This window comes from Nilaparvata lugens, chromosome 4, assembly GCF_014356525.2.
Source record: "Nilaparvata lugens isolate BPH chromosome 4, ASM1435652v1, whole genome shotgun sequence".
Taxonomy (NCBI): domain Eukaryota; kingdom Metazoa; phylum Arthropoda; class Insecta; order Hemiptera; family Delphacidae; genus Nilaparvata; species Nilaparvata lugens.
Window position 1 is genome coordinate 11,532,227 of NC_052507.1, and position 14,899 is coordinate 11,547,125.

A 14,899-nucleotide genomic window follows, 5' to 3' on the forward strand; every position below is an offset into this window, starting at 1 on the left:
TTCAGAATAAACATTGTTATCCGTACTTTCACTAAATTAAATGCAGCTCTTGTCAACGCTGTAAATCACTGGGAAATAGAATTGAATTTTCCCCATGACTTCAACAAAATAATGAGCAATCAACATAGAACACAGTTCCGAAACATTTGAAATTATAATTTATCTTGGAGTTCCAATAATTGTAATATGAGTATGAGCGAATCGAGAAATTGATTGAGATTCTCAAATCCAAATAATCGCGAAAAATATAGGATAATTATTATTCTATATTGCTCTAGAGGTCAGTACACCAATGATCATTATCGAGTGGCCATTTTTAGTTTCAAATCTGGCGGCACATTTGTAAGATACTAGCCGTCAGGCTCGCTCCGCTCCCATATCCGTCTAGCCAGGGGGCTCCGCCCCCTGGACCCCCGACTGGATCATCCAAAAATGAGATCAGCGGGCTCTCTTCGCTCGCCTGCATGTAGACCTCAGCGGAACCTCTGTACCGAATTCTGGACCCCCGACTGGATTGTCCAAAAATGAGATCAGCGGGCTCGCTTCACTCGCCTGCATGTAGACCTCAGCGGAACCTCTGTACTGAATTTGAACGTATTACGTCAATTTGATCTCGAAAAACACCTGTTACTATATTGGCGTATCTTTGGCGAACAAAATTCTTCCACCTCAGCTAAACCTGTGTACTGGATTTTTTTAATAAATTTCCATCAATTATTGAAAAAGGTGAGGAAACGCAGAAAAGCTGAGAAAACGCTTATTTTGGGCGTATCTTGGTCGTGTACTGAATAAAACAGTGTAGAATTTGACAACATATTTGTGTTTTTATTCAATTTATCTATTCATTTATACAATCACAAAACATAATAAGTATGGAGTAAGTATAATATTACTTATATGAGAAAGCATAACAGGCTAAACGTATTTAAATCAAATCAAATTAAGTTTTATTGTTCACATCGGTATACATCAAATAATTATAGGCTACATTGAAAAGCAGCAGAATACAAAATCAAAACATTACAGAAAAATGTATCACATTTTACTATTCAATAGCAATGAACTAAAAGCAATAATATTATCAATCCACAATTAAACTTTATCACCAAAATAATGACGTCCATACGTTGATTTCAATCACATTCTATTAAATAATTGTGATAGAACAGAATTACTTTTTATTGGGGTGAGTTTCTCCATTCATTATTTATGCAACCACAAATCATGATGTAGTTATCACCGAGAGAGAGCACCAGGCTTAGCCCAAAACTGCTCTTCTTTCAAATTTTATAAATATTACTGTTTGCTTGAAAATATCACTGGCTTTATAAATATTACAGCTTAAGGCCATAGCTAATGCTATATTATAGCTTCTTTATAAAATATTAAGCTTCATTGGCTTTTATAAATATTACTGCAGGCTTAGCCCAAAACTGCTCTTCTTGTGACGGTTGCACAAGAGCCGGTTGAATTTTAATCGTGATCAAATTCCAAGAGAACCAATCAGAGGAGCCGACCGTCCAAAAAAGCCTTCTCCAAGCCTTTTCAAAAATTCAACCGGCCTTTGTGCAACCGGGACATTATAATTGTAGTTATTACGGTGAGAGAGCAGCAAGCTCAGACCAAAATTGCTCTTCTCACAAACTTTTAAAACAGTGATACCTGAAAAAGTTTAATACAGTAATACTTTACAAACTTTCAAACAGTGATATTCAACAGTAATATTCAACAGCAATATTCTATAGTGATATTCAACAGTAATATCCAACAGTAATATTCAACAGTAATATTTCACGTTATTATGATACTATCAGTGATATTTAAAAACTGTAATAGTTTACGTTATTATGATACTTAGGGCCGTTTACACAGTGACAGTTTAAACTAAATTTCATTTTAAACTGGATTAAATCCGTATCAAGTCTAATTTGTTATAATGTGTTTCATTTTGATTCAAGCCATCAGCTGATTGAATCGAGTTTCAGCTTTGACTGTGCAAACGGCCCCAACAGTGATATTCAATAGTCATATTCAACAGTGATATTGAACAGTGATATTGAACAGTGATATTAAACAGTAATATTTGACAGTATATTCAACAGTGATATTCAACCGTAATATTCAACAGCAATATTCAACAGTGATATTTCAGGTTATTCAAGAGGTGTGAGGAAGATCAGTGGGCAACAAATCAGGATCGATCTGGTCGAGGATCCACTGCAGGAAATACTTGACCTTGATGTAGACATCGGGAACACCATGTTGAGGCAGGTATACAGAGTCGGTCGAAAAAGAGAGAATGCCCACCAGATACATCCGAGCAAGGTCCGAACCCACAGCCCTCTCAATCATGAAAGGCCCTCCGATGTCGGTGTCGTGTCGTGACTCGCCGCCTGTCTGTCCCACACAGAAACTGGACTCGCGGTTCGCCTGTCGTCCGAACGAGCGGGGCAGTTGGTCGTAGACCTGCGTGTTCTCCTCCTCGGTTAACACCAGGACTCGAGCCTGCTTCAGCTTTTTCTCCTCAACACCGGCTGTGGCATTGAGAATTATTCATAATATGAGTTTCTTATTTCAATATAGCCTAGTATCATGAACACGAATTTATTGTCTTCCTTAGGCTGGTCACTAACGTAACGTTTGACATGTCTAATAAGTTTCAGTGGGGTCGAAGACCTTCGGCAACAACGCAGGTCTGTGGACGAAAAACTGCAGTATGCATGGTGTTCCACGAAAGGTGTAACACCAGCGAACCATAGAATCTACATGAGATTTGCAACAAAAAATGTTCAGTAAAACTTTCTTCTATCGACTGCAGTTTCGAGATACATCATTTTTTCAATATTTTTGGAAAAACGTCGGTAACTAGAAATATATCAATCGAAGGCTAGCTTCACACGCATTCGGTTTCATTCGGTTTGGTTCGTTTTCGGTTCGGTTCGGTTCATTACCGAAAGCGAATGAGGCTTTCATACATGTCAGGTTTTGATTCGTACGGTTCTAATTAGGTATTTTCTTCTCAAACACAGCTGTGTTTGGATTTTCACAGTTCATGCTGGTATATTTAAATATAACAGCTGGTGTTAAAATGTGAGTTGTTATTTCTTGAACAACAAAATTTTAAAGTTAATTAAAAATTGTGAATTATTTGAATAGTTTCTTTTTGATTATGTTGATTTCGGATGTTCAAAGAGATTACTTTTTGAATTGAAAATTTGTTCCTTGTTTTGACACATGGTATATAAACTTCATCTCTTCTCTTCATTGATGAAATCATGTAATATTCTTGGAAAAAAATAAAATAAAATAAAAATTCTCCCCTGAGTTTTAATTTATATCTTTCATATTTTTTAGCAAACTACTCATTGAGAAAAAAATGTTCCTGTGATCTAACAGAAATGAATTGACCATATGATGTTTACTTGGAAAATTTTGAAACAGATAATCAAGATATCAGGTTAAAAGAAAAACAAAAAAGGCAAGCGTGTGTAAAAGACTTTGTTTCTCCCTGTTCCCCTAGCAACGAATCGGTGCTATGCGGTTGCTATTCGGTACCGAATTCAAACTGAATCATCGTTTCACACATCGGAATTTGCCAAGAACGAACTGAAAACGAAACGAACCGAACCGAACCGAAAGTGTGTGAAAGTATCTTCTCGCTAGCAACGAATTGAATCCTGATGGAATTTCTTAGAGTCGAGTGGGCGTTCGGTTCTATGCGTTTCTATTCGGTACCGAATTCTAACCAAATTACCGTTTCACACTTATCGGAATTTGCAGAAAACGAAATGAACCGAATGAGTGTGAAACTAGCCTTTGGATAAGGGTGAGAAGAGGAAGAAATGTCCAATAATATTCATTCAATTTGTTCTTTGTTTGACGTTTTTGGACTTTTTATGAAGTTGAAAAAGATTAATTCGTCGAGTTCAAAAATAAATTTTAATCAGTTTGAACGCTCATAAGAAGCTCAGAAACCTCAAACAAAGAATCCAATTACATTAATCTCATTGGGAATTTATTTTTGTTCCCAACCATTCCCTGGGAATTAGATTTTCACTGACAGTTTTCTAGTTTTTGACGTTTTTAATAAATATCGAAAAATCGATATATCTCGAAGACTGAGGTCGATATGACATAATTTTATTGGTCATTTTTTGTTGCAAATTCCATGTTACACCTTCAGTGAGACACTTTGTAGACTGCAGTCTCTCGGCTACAGTCACAGGTTTAAAAACCTGAATCACCCAAATTCCCGAATTTCTCTACCTGAGATTCGAGCCTGGTAATAAAGCCACAGGTTTACGACTGTAAAGACTTATTAGACATTTGGAACGTTGGTTAGTGGCCAGCTTATGCTTATACCACACATGTGAGGTGGAGATTCATCACAACTATTCATCCTAAGGTATCAAAATATATTAGAAAATATTATAGACAGATTATATTCAGCTTCAGAGATAATGTAAATTCATTCCACTCAACAAATTTCCAACTCACATTCATACATAATATTATAAGTTTTGGAAGCCTATTCTGGAGAATAATTCTCATACTTCACGAGTTTCTTCATGAATGATCATCATCTCGATTATCACTGAGGTTAACGAATACATAGGAAAAATTAAAATAATTATTCAACATGTTCACGATTAAAAGTTCACAGACGACAACTGACAGCTTTGCAATAATTCAATTTCGTGTTACTCTCTTGAAAATGATGTTAAGAAGATTCTGATTTGGTATTACCAAAGATAAGGGAAGATATAGTTTTTGTTTCTCTATAACTTACAATCAGTATTCTTGCCCCAACCACTCAGTTTGATGCCGAGTTGTCCTCCATAGTCGGCTTCCATCAGATCACCGTGCTCCAAACAAATCGGCGCCACATAATCTATAATAATTGAGAAGGAAAATCAAGTGGAGAAACTTGAAAAGTAATCATAAATTCATCTTTTTCTATTTATAAGATTCATCCAATGAATGATGTACAGGACAGTAATTATGTGAAAGAAATAAATAATCATATTGAAAAAACTCTATCAACAAAATCTGATATCAGAGCTTTCAGATTGCACCTCTGATCAATTTCAGGGCCTCTCACATGACTCTATATAATTGTAATATAATTGCAATAATTGTAACTGGGAGTTTCTCTAGCCTTACAGAAAAATATTACCATTGGTTCTCAGCAGAAAGTTTACCCATTGGCAGACTACAAAAGTGAGAGCGCTTGAGTAAGAGAAAATTCGATAATGGTCATATTCCTCTGTTGAGTTGAACAGTTAGGGTGTGAGCACACAGAGAGCGATTAGGCGTTCCGAGTTCTGCGTTCTTGAGAACATAATTAATCGAAAATGAAGTTGATTGGATATCAGGCTAAGTAAGTGACACTTATCCTCTGCCTGACACCTTTGCCCTCTGTCTGACAGTAGCCTACCTTGTTTTTCTCAATTTTTCTTCAATTAAAAAATCATACTAGAACGTTTGTAGTTTTCTATTGAAAGAACGAGGAGTGCAGAAATCGGAATGGCTGACCGCTCTCTGTGTTCACAAACCCTAATTTGTTGATAAACAAGGCGAAATTGGATATTGGAGTTTTCGTTAGTTGCCTCAACATTCTAGTCTGCAGTCACCAACTCTTTCATAGGGAGCAATTATATGATATTCATTAGAAATTAGGAATCAGGCCTCCATTTGATAAAAGTAGTCTACAGTAACAAATGTGTGTAATCTCTCATAAAAATGTTATCATCTTCATTAGAAAGCAGGGCTTCATTTCATGAGTGTTATCTTCAGTCACCAATATGTGGAATCTCCCTTTTAGAACAATGGTATGATCTTAATCAGGAATCAGGGCTTCATTTTGATGAAAGTAATATCATAGAGAAACAATAGCATAAGTGGATATCCCATGGTAGGGCGTTCATGTCAACTCTTACTGTTATCTCAAGCACATAGTTCATGTAATTCTTTCCCTTGAAGCTGTGTGACACTGGTAGTCTCTCATATTATGCCGTTCATACACTCTCACCCCAACAAAATAGTAAAATTCGACAATAATTAACAGTAATCTGCTTGAGATAATAGTAAAACTTGTGACATAAACGCCCAATACCATGGGATATCTACTTATGCTATTGTTTCTCTATGGTAATAATATGCAGTCACCAATGATCAAGCTCTCTCTCTCTCTTACAGAATAGTGGTATGATCGTCATTAGAAAGTAGAGCTTCATTTGATAGAAGTGGTTTGCAGTCACCAGAATAATACATGCTCATGAAGAACAATGATTATGGTCTTCATTAAAAAGCAGGGCCACATTTGATGAAAGTAATCTGCAGGCTGAAATGTGTGAACTCTCTCATAAGAAGCAATAGTATCTTCATTAAAAAAAGTAGGGCTTTTGATAGAAGGATTCTGCAGTCACCAATCTGTGTGATATCTCTCATGAGAAGAATTGGTTCTATTTTTATTAGAAAGTAGTTCTTCATTTGAAAGAAGTATTCTGCAGTCAACAATTTGTAAACGCTCTCATAAGAAGCAATGGTATGATATAAATTAGAAAAATAGAGCTATAGAAGAAGTATGTAGTCAAGAATGTGAGAAGTCTCATGAAAAGCAATTGTATTATATTTTTCAAAATCAGGGCTAACTTTGACAGAAGTAGTCTACAGTCACCATGTAACCAATGTGTATAGAGTGCATACTCTCTCATAAGAAGCAATGGCATGATCTTCATCAGAGATCAGGGCTTCATTCGATGAAAGTTGCCTGAAGTCAGCAATTTGTAAACTAAAGAAGAAATATTGTATGATCATAATTTAAAATCAGGGCTTCTTATGATAGAAGTAGTCTTCAGTCAACAATGTGTAAACATGAGAAGCATGATTATCATAATATCATCGTCAGATTTTTCTATTTTTGTTAGATTAAGAATAAATCGACATAGGAAGATATTGTATGATCATAATTTGAAATCAGGATAGAAGTAGTCTTCAATCAAGAAAGTGTAAACATGAGAAGCATGATTATCATGATATCATCGTCAGATTTTTTTCAATTTTTGTTCGATTCTTGTACGAGTTTTGTTCAACTCACTGTTGAACTCCATTTGACGGTCAGTTGTGAGCAGCGCTATATTCATGCCATCCTCGGCATACCCGTTGCCAGAGTGGTATGTCACTTTGGCTATTTCGTACTCATTATACTTTGGAGCACAATGGTTGTCGCTGGAACAATCCGGATTGGTACCCTTGTCCAATTCTCCAACCCTCACTCTTACCCTAGAACACAACAAGAAAATCATACAAGTCTGGATCATAGGTTGTTTTCGATATATCGTCGTTTTCTTATCGAAACTTCGAGATAATTCAATCAAACTTTGCAATTTCATGCTTCTATGTTATGGGTGGAAACATAATGGAGCGAAAAAAGATTCAAGCAAAGAAAGCTTCAACGGTTTTGATGACCATATTTGGAATACTTGAGCGTGTCTAGCCTCGACCAATGACAGTGGAGCTCAGCCGTCATTGGTCAACAGCTGATGGCCAATCGCAGAACTTCATCCTCACAATCTTGCTGCTCAAAATTGGAGCTTCCTGTTCATTAGGAATACTGATGATTGTATAGCTGCCAGCCTATTACATGGGAAACCATAGTTGGCTAGGTATCTTCCTCTCTTTTTTTCTCTTCTCCAACACACCCAACGACAAAGCCCATTGTTTTTTATATTTGTAACATTTTATTGTGTTTTATTTGTTTCAAATTCTTTGTAATTTTGTTTTGTCTTGTTATGTGTGTTTTCAATAAATAAAATTGAAAAATACCATCTCATGTCAACAAATCAGATTATATTGATCGAGTCAGTTAAAATTTCTAGATTTCTCGCGAAATATGGTAAGCTAATTGATTACACAGCTGATCTCCCACACAGGCACACACATCTTCACACACACATCGACAGACGACGAAATAATTATCATCTGTTTTTCTACGGATGAATTATCCTTTTCATGTCCTTCAGCGAGTTTTCCCAGGTATGAAACCCAGTGCAATCGAATTTTTTCTATCATAAACCTACTATGCTCCAAATTCCGTGAAAATCGTTAGAGCCGTTCTCGAGATCCGTTGAACATGAATATCCAGATATAAATATAAATAAATAACCAGATACAGAAATTGCTCGCTCAATATAGAGGATATCTATCTATTCTTATTTGTATATCCATCAGAACATCATTTTTTTTGACAACATAATAGGAAGTTCTAAGATCATATTTGACCTCCCTTGATGTTCATTTCCTTGTTTAGGGATACTTGCATGTACTTTAAATCGAGGAGAACATGTTGAGAGAGTACTTTTGAATTTCAAATTTTTGCCATTTCTCTATCTATTGTGACATCACATTTCATAAGCGGGCTGGCATAGCTCAAATTGATAGTAGCGAGCAGCAATATCGATTACATAAGATGCCAGCCTGCTATTACTTCAGTTCATGCAGCTTTAATATAATAAAGATTCATTCCAATATTGTGATATTATAAATGTTTGTCAAGTTATATTTTTAATTATTATTATTTACTTTCTCTCGGGAAGGTGTTCTCCAAATTATTCCTCTACCTCCATGTTCATTATCTAGTCCTCTTACATTGAGAGTTCTCTCTTTTACAATTGAGGGTGCTTACCCCCACCTCCATTACTTTGGGGAAATATTACTTACGGCGTTATCTGCCAGAGTAACGGGACTCTCTCCCGTCAACTGAGAAGGAGCTCGGCCTGTTCTAGTCACTCTTCTCCTAGACTTCTCGGAACTCACAATCGTAAAGGTGTGCGGAGAATCGAAGTGATTAAACGGTTTATTGAATACGCGTGTGAAAGAAGGCTGGCGGACGGAAGACTACCTAATGCTCTACCGGAGGATTGCTGTCTGGGGACGAATGCTTAAAATAAAACCGGTGAGTCCGTTCCTTATTGAAAATTAGTTAAAAAGGACCCTTAGGTCAACCCCAAATTTCTCACACTATTGAAAAATAGCTATTCAATGCAATACCACCTCCTCCACTACTGCAATACTTGAAGACATTTCTGTTCCGTAGGTTGCATGATCCATGAATTGAATATGAATGTGACTTAATACACCTTATATGACTTTAGTGTGTCTAAATACGACTTAATGTAATCATAGAGAAACAATAGCATAAGTTTATGCTATTAGTTTACAAGGGGTCTCCTACTCATAATAATTGATGTGATTTGATTGACATAATTAATAATACCAGGGGTTATATTATTATAATACTGTATTATTATTACGCTAAAAAGTTAATTATTACAATATAACTTATTAAGCTAATAAGTAGTTTATGCTTACGCTATTGTTTCTTTATGATGTAACTTAATGTGATTGGGATACAAGAATAGTTTGTAACTCACGACAGATATGGAATCTTTTGGGATCCAAACTTGTTGAAACAGCTGGAGGCAGACAACACGTGACGATCTGTGATGATTGCGCCCATGCAAATCGTGTGGTTAATAACATGGTCAACCGCTGACGGAATAGATAAATCTTCCATGAGTATCTTTCTATTTTATCCTTTCATCATTGGATAGAAGTGATTATAATATGCAAAATATTATTCCATACTTGCAGGTACGGTAACCTGTACTGTCTAATAATAAACTTGACAAACTGAAATCTTGAAAAATTTGAAAAAAACCCATAACGATGCTCCATATTATTACATTCTCATGATTATGATTTAAATCTGTAGCATATTTGAGATTAAACAAGTATTGAATGAAAACTGTAATTAATTTAATGCTGTCAGTTTAAACTAAATTACATTTCAAACTGGTTTGAATCCATATCAAGTCTCGTTCGTTATAATGTAGGTAGTTTATTTTGAGTTTAAGCAACCAACTGATCGAACTCAGTTTGAGCTTCGACTGTGCAAACGGCCGTTAATGGAATAAAACTCCAATTGACTTGATTTTTCATGAATTCTAATTAAATGATTTTATCAATACTGATGAAGTGAAGTATTTTTATGTTCATATATTTAAACATATTGTTTTTCATGGATTTTTGCCAACTTACCGGGGTTCTGAATGTAAACAGAGACGACCCAGGGATGTTCTCCGATGTTGGCATCTCGCACAAAGCTGACCAATAATTGTCTCTGCTCGATATGGTTGTTTTGAATACCGCAATTGTCATGATTTACTAGGTTCCAATTCTTGTGAGTCGTGGGGTCGAGAAATGCTGTCAATCAATGTTCAAAGGAACATCAATTCCATCAAGAATCGATCAGAAGTACATCAATTCGATCAATAATCGAACAAAGGTACTTCAATTAAAAAGAAAATTGATTTGAAGTACATCGATTCAATCAAGAATCAAACAAAGGTACATAATTTCATAGAAAATGAGTCTGAATTACATCAATTTCAATCAAGAATCAAAAATTAAAAGGTACATCAATACAATAGAAAATCAGTCAGAAGTACATAAATTGGATTATCAATTTCAGTTGACTCCAATGATCAAGCAGTTTGTCGAATGAAAATATCCACATCAACTGAATCTTGATTGATTGGTTAGGATATTATCATACAGGGAAAATAGTATGAGGAGATATCCCTTCGTATAGGGCGTTTATTTCGCAAATTTCACTGTCAACTCGAGCCGATAGTCCTAGCAGCTCTTTTGGTGAAGCTGGTAGTCTCTCATAATGTGCCGCTCTTACACTCTCACCCCAACAAAGCAATAAAAATAGACATGAGTCGGCTAGAGTTAACAGGATATTGGCTTGAAATTGAGAACATAAATGACCTATACCATGAGATATCTTCGTATGCTATCTTTTCTCTATGATATGTCAATCAGCGAAATATTTTGAAGGAACATCGATATTATTCAATCAATAATCGGAGTTAAGTACTGATCAAGCAGTTGATAAAAAGTTTGTGGAATAAAAATATACAAGTTCACTGTGTCTGAATATATTGGTCAGGATAAGTTGTCAAAAAATAATCGATATTTTTATGGTTTATCAATTAATAACTACATTTGTCTGCAGATCTACAATAAGGATTGGATATCTAGTTTGTCAAATGAGAATATTGATATCAACTGATTTGACAATCAACAATCATGATGCAATGTGTTTGCAATCTACAACTATTTATAGGCTATAGGTTGTATTATATTATATAGGCATAGAATGAAACAGTCTATAAGTTTTCACTGATATAGGCTATACTGTATTAGGAATCCATACTAAGAAAGTTTTAGTTTGGATACCGTATAAGAATAACTCACTATGAAAAAATTATGCTTCATTAAAATTCTCAAAAGTTGTAAAATATACATGAAACAAAGAGTATAATATTGTTGAGGAAGATAATAGAGCCTATTATCTATACATTCTGGATTTCAATGTTAGAATTCAGTTAGAGAAGAGTGTTTGGTACACATTATAATGATCATTATAGAATGTGAATTTTTGATAATATATCTGATTTACCTTTCACAAACGTGATGGAAAGTAGGCCTACAGCACAAAGGTAGGTGCGAAACTTCATTTTTCTCTGGAAATTGATGATAAGAGATTATTCATTTCTCACTAAGCTTTTCAATTATTCAGTATTTTATTATTTTATCCGATTTCCAGTAACATTAATCATCTTGCTCAATCTCAATTGAAATAATCATTATTTGATAATTCATTGATATCAACATCAATAAATTAATGTTCTTTCCAATGAAATTAATGTTCTGTGTGATACTGAATAGATGCTTGAACGAAAAATAACTTCATCTGTTCTACATTGGAACAATGGTGTGATGATGTCATCATTCCTTTTTAATGCCAGTGATCCACTGATTACAGTAGGTACTCAAGATTAACAAATCATGAATAAAAAGTATATTTTATTATTATTATAGTTGGTAGTCCTTTACAAGAAGAATTCTCATTCTATTCTTACATTCCAATTCAAAACTCAAAACTAATTTTTGTAGTTATCTTGAATCTTTGTTGAAAATCAAAACCAATAAAAATCAAGATATGTATTGAATTTCAACATGAATATCTGAACAGTAGTCAGAGAATCAGTATATCATGACATACAATCTCACATGAAATGAATTTTCAACATTTCTTTAGGTAACTCAAGATCAGTACTAAAACCTTAATTTTTCTATTAGAGTAGAGCAATTTTTATAAGTGTTAGCCTACTTATAATAATGTTTTTGTATTTGTATAAATTATTTGTTAGTGGATGTACTCACAATTTCAGCTTCTCTGTATCTCTTTGCAAAGTTCAAAAATGACAGAGAACCTTGATTGGTTTTTTCTTTATATCGAAGAACAATGAGCAATCAACATAAAAAGCAGCTCTGAAACAAGTGATAATTATTGATATATTTTCGATTACTGTTGGTGGACGTATGAAGTGATAGAGAAATTGATCAAAATCTCATCTCAATCCAATTCTTGGATGAGTGAGTTAAGAGAGATTTGACAGTTTTTTTATGTCGATGATTCATAAATTTTAATAAAGATAAAAAGTAAATTCGTATGTCTTTTGATGGTGGGAAGGTTCCTCCTTGCCTGAATATACATAAGGGCCTTACGACTGTCATACTTCAGCCGGGACTGACACTTAACGTGCCCATAGTATAATAGTATTGTGCCTGAAATGATTCATTCAGTTTTCGAATATTTTTAAATTGTAATGATAATTTATTAATAGTAATGCTAGAATTTTACTTATTATTACAAGTTTTTGTTTGTACTATTGTACGATAGTCAAAAAACGTGCTATGAAGTAACTATTTTCTGTAATTTACTGTTTATAGAGACTTCCATTATAGTATTGCTATATCAAGAATATTGTAATTATTTCCTTGTCATTATTGTCTATTGGTACTTTCTTGAGGGAAAGTAAAAAGTTCATTAAGGGGTTACCTGAGGTGATCCGAGGACAGGCATCTGTTTGTCTTTATGTGGACGATGCCAACATTATTTTTACGGGTAAGACAGTACAGGATGTGGAGAAATCATTAGCCCAGGGTCTAACAGCAATCAATAAATTTCTGAACAGCTGAAATCTCCTCCTAAATCCCAATAAGTCAGTTGTAGTCCCTTTCTCAACTAGGCAGTGCAGAATTGTTTCAAGTCCAAACATTATATTAGATGATAACATTTTAGAGCATTCAACTAGCACAAAATTCCTAGGTTTGGTTATTGATGAACATTTGTCTTGGAACAAGCATGTCAATCATGTGCTGAAGAAAATATCACCAGGCCTGTTTGCTCTTAGGCGTATGACCAATGTGTGTGGGCTGAATGCTCTGAAAGCAATTTACTACGCATTGGTTCATTCCAATATAGCTTACGGCCTGTGTATATATGGCTGCACATCGAAAAAAAACTTGGACAAAATATTAGTTCAGCAGAAAAGAGCACTGAGAATTATCATGAACATAAAAAGGAGGGACTGGGTGAAACAAATTTTTTTTCAGCTAGGCATATTGACAGTCTATGGGCAATATGTTTTTGATGTAATAATGTACTTTAAAAAATTCACTGATTTAGAAAAGTGAAGTAGTATTTCACATAGATATAATACTAGATCCGGAAGAATAGTACAGAGACATAATTTAGAATTTTTCAAAATGAAAACAGCTTTCATGGGAGAGAAATATTTGAACATGCTGCCCCGAAATTTAAAATCCATAGAGGAGTTGACAATCTTTAGAGCCAAGCTGAAGAAATATCTGATAGGATTGTCCTTATATTCATTTGAAGAATTTTTACATATTTGATTGTGATGAATTTGTTATTGACTGTTTTGTGTGTTTTGTTATTTTATTATGTATGACGTTATTCAATGTATCTGTACATTTATTGAATAAAATATAATTAAAAAAAAAATAAATAAAAAAATAAAAATAAATAAATAGTAAGTGGCATTGGGTATCGCAGCAAGGCAGAACATCCGAAAAGTTTTCTCTGTCAATTGAAGCAACAAGAATAGGAACTTACAAACTATTTATCTGAATGAATATTCAAACATTCAAATATTTAACAGAATTAGCGGAATACATCATGCATGTCGGTTCCAGAAAGAGAAACAACATCTAGTCTGATGTCACGAGATCAGAAAGGAACATGAATAACACAGGTGTTTTTGATACTTCTTCAAATTGTGATACAGTATTTGCGGGTTATTGCATGTTCAGTGATGTAGAACACAATCATGATGAGTTATTTTCCCTGAAAGGTGATTTTGAAATGATTGAAGTGTTAGACGGTCCCCTTGATTTTATTTTTATTTATTTATCTACAATGCAAAAAACACTTATGTAATAACATTGAAAGATAAAATAATAAGGTAGTCCTTGTGCTATTTTCTTCCAAATTTGTAGGTGCGACAAAGTCCAAGATAAGGTTAGAATTTCACGTGTAAAATTTTTATAAAATTTTGGTCCAAAATAAACATTAAAACTATGAATTTTGGATTTAGATGGCTTAAATTGATGAATTAATTAGAAATATTCCACTCAATTACCACTTTTAACGAATAATTGAGTTATTTAAGAAATTTGGAACTATTCAAGAAACACAAACTTGTAAACACTCAAATATTTAACAGAATTAGATGAATAACCATCTTAAAAATGTCTCAACTGTATAATCAAATAGAAGTTTACTTACTCTTTGATGTTATTTAAAAACCGTCTATATTCATCTTCAATAATCTCCCATCTGCTGAATTGAGGTTATCAATTTTTGACCGAAGCGAAGCTGAAGTCTTAGTTTCGACTCGATCGGCTTTTGTCTGTTTGTCTGTTTGTTTGTTTGTACCACAGTTACAGTCGCATTTAT

The 14,899-nt window shown here is 34.2% G+C and overlaps 1 protein-coding gene across 1 annotated transcript; it reads right to left on the reverse strand.

The window, feature by feature from the left end:
- Nucleotides 1-763: 763 nt before the first annotated feature.
- On the reverse strand, nt 764-12,453 carry LOC111043284 (proclotting enzyme). Its single transcript, XM_039426673.1, has 7 exons — nt 12,298-12,453; nt 11,531-11,594; nt 10,102-10,266; nt 9,435-9,552; nt 7,100-7,284; nt 4,790-4,891; nt 764-2,534 (listed from the first exon to the last, which is right to left on the reverse strand). Exons 2-7 carry the CDS (start codon nt 11,586-11,588, stop codon nt 2,158-2,160), a joined length of 1,005 nt encoding a protein of 334 aa, XP_039282607.1. The 5' UTR covers nt 11,589-11,594; nt 12,298-12,453; the 3' UTR covers nt 764-2,157.
- Between the last annotated feature and the right edge of the window lie 2,446 nt (nt 12,454-14,899).

Bases quoted from the DNA above. Each gene is read 5' to 3' on its own strand.
- LOC111043284 (XM_039426673.1), bottom strand. From the start codon at position 11,588: ATGAAGTTTCGCACCTACCTTTGTGCTGTAGGCCTACTTTCCATCACG. The intron at 9,553-10,101 runs GTAAGTTGGCAA...CTATTCCGTCAG, and splicing joins TGTTTACATTCAGAACCCCG to CGGTTGACCATGTTATTAAC. The intron at 4,892-7,099 runs GTGAGTTGAACA...CAATTATTATAG, and splicing joins CCGTCAAATGGAGTTCAACA to ATTATGTGGCGCCGATTTGT.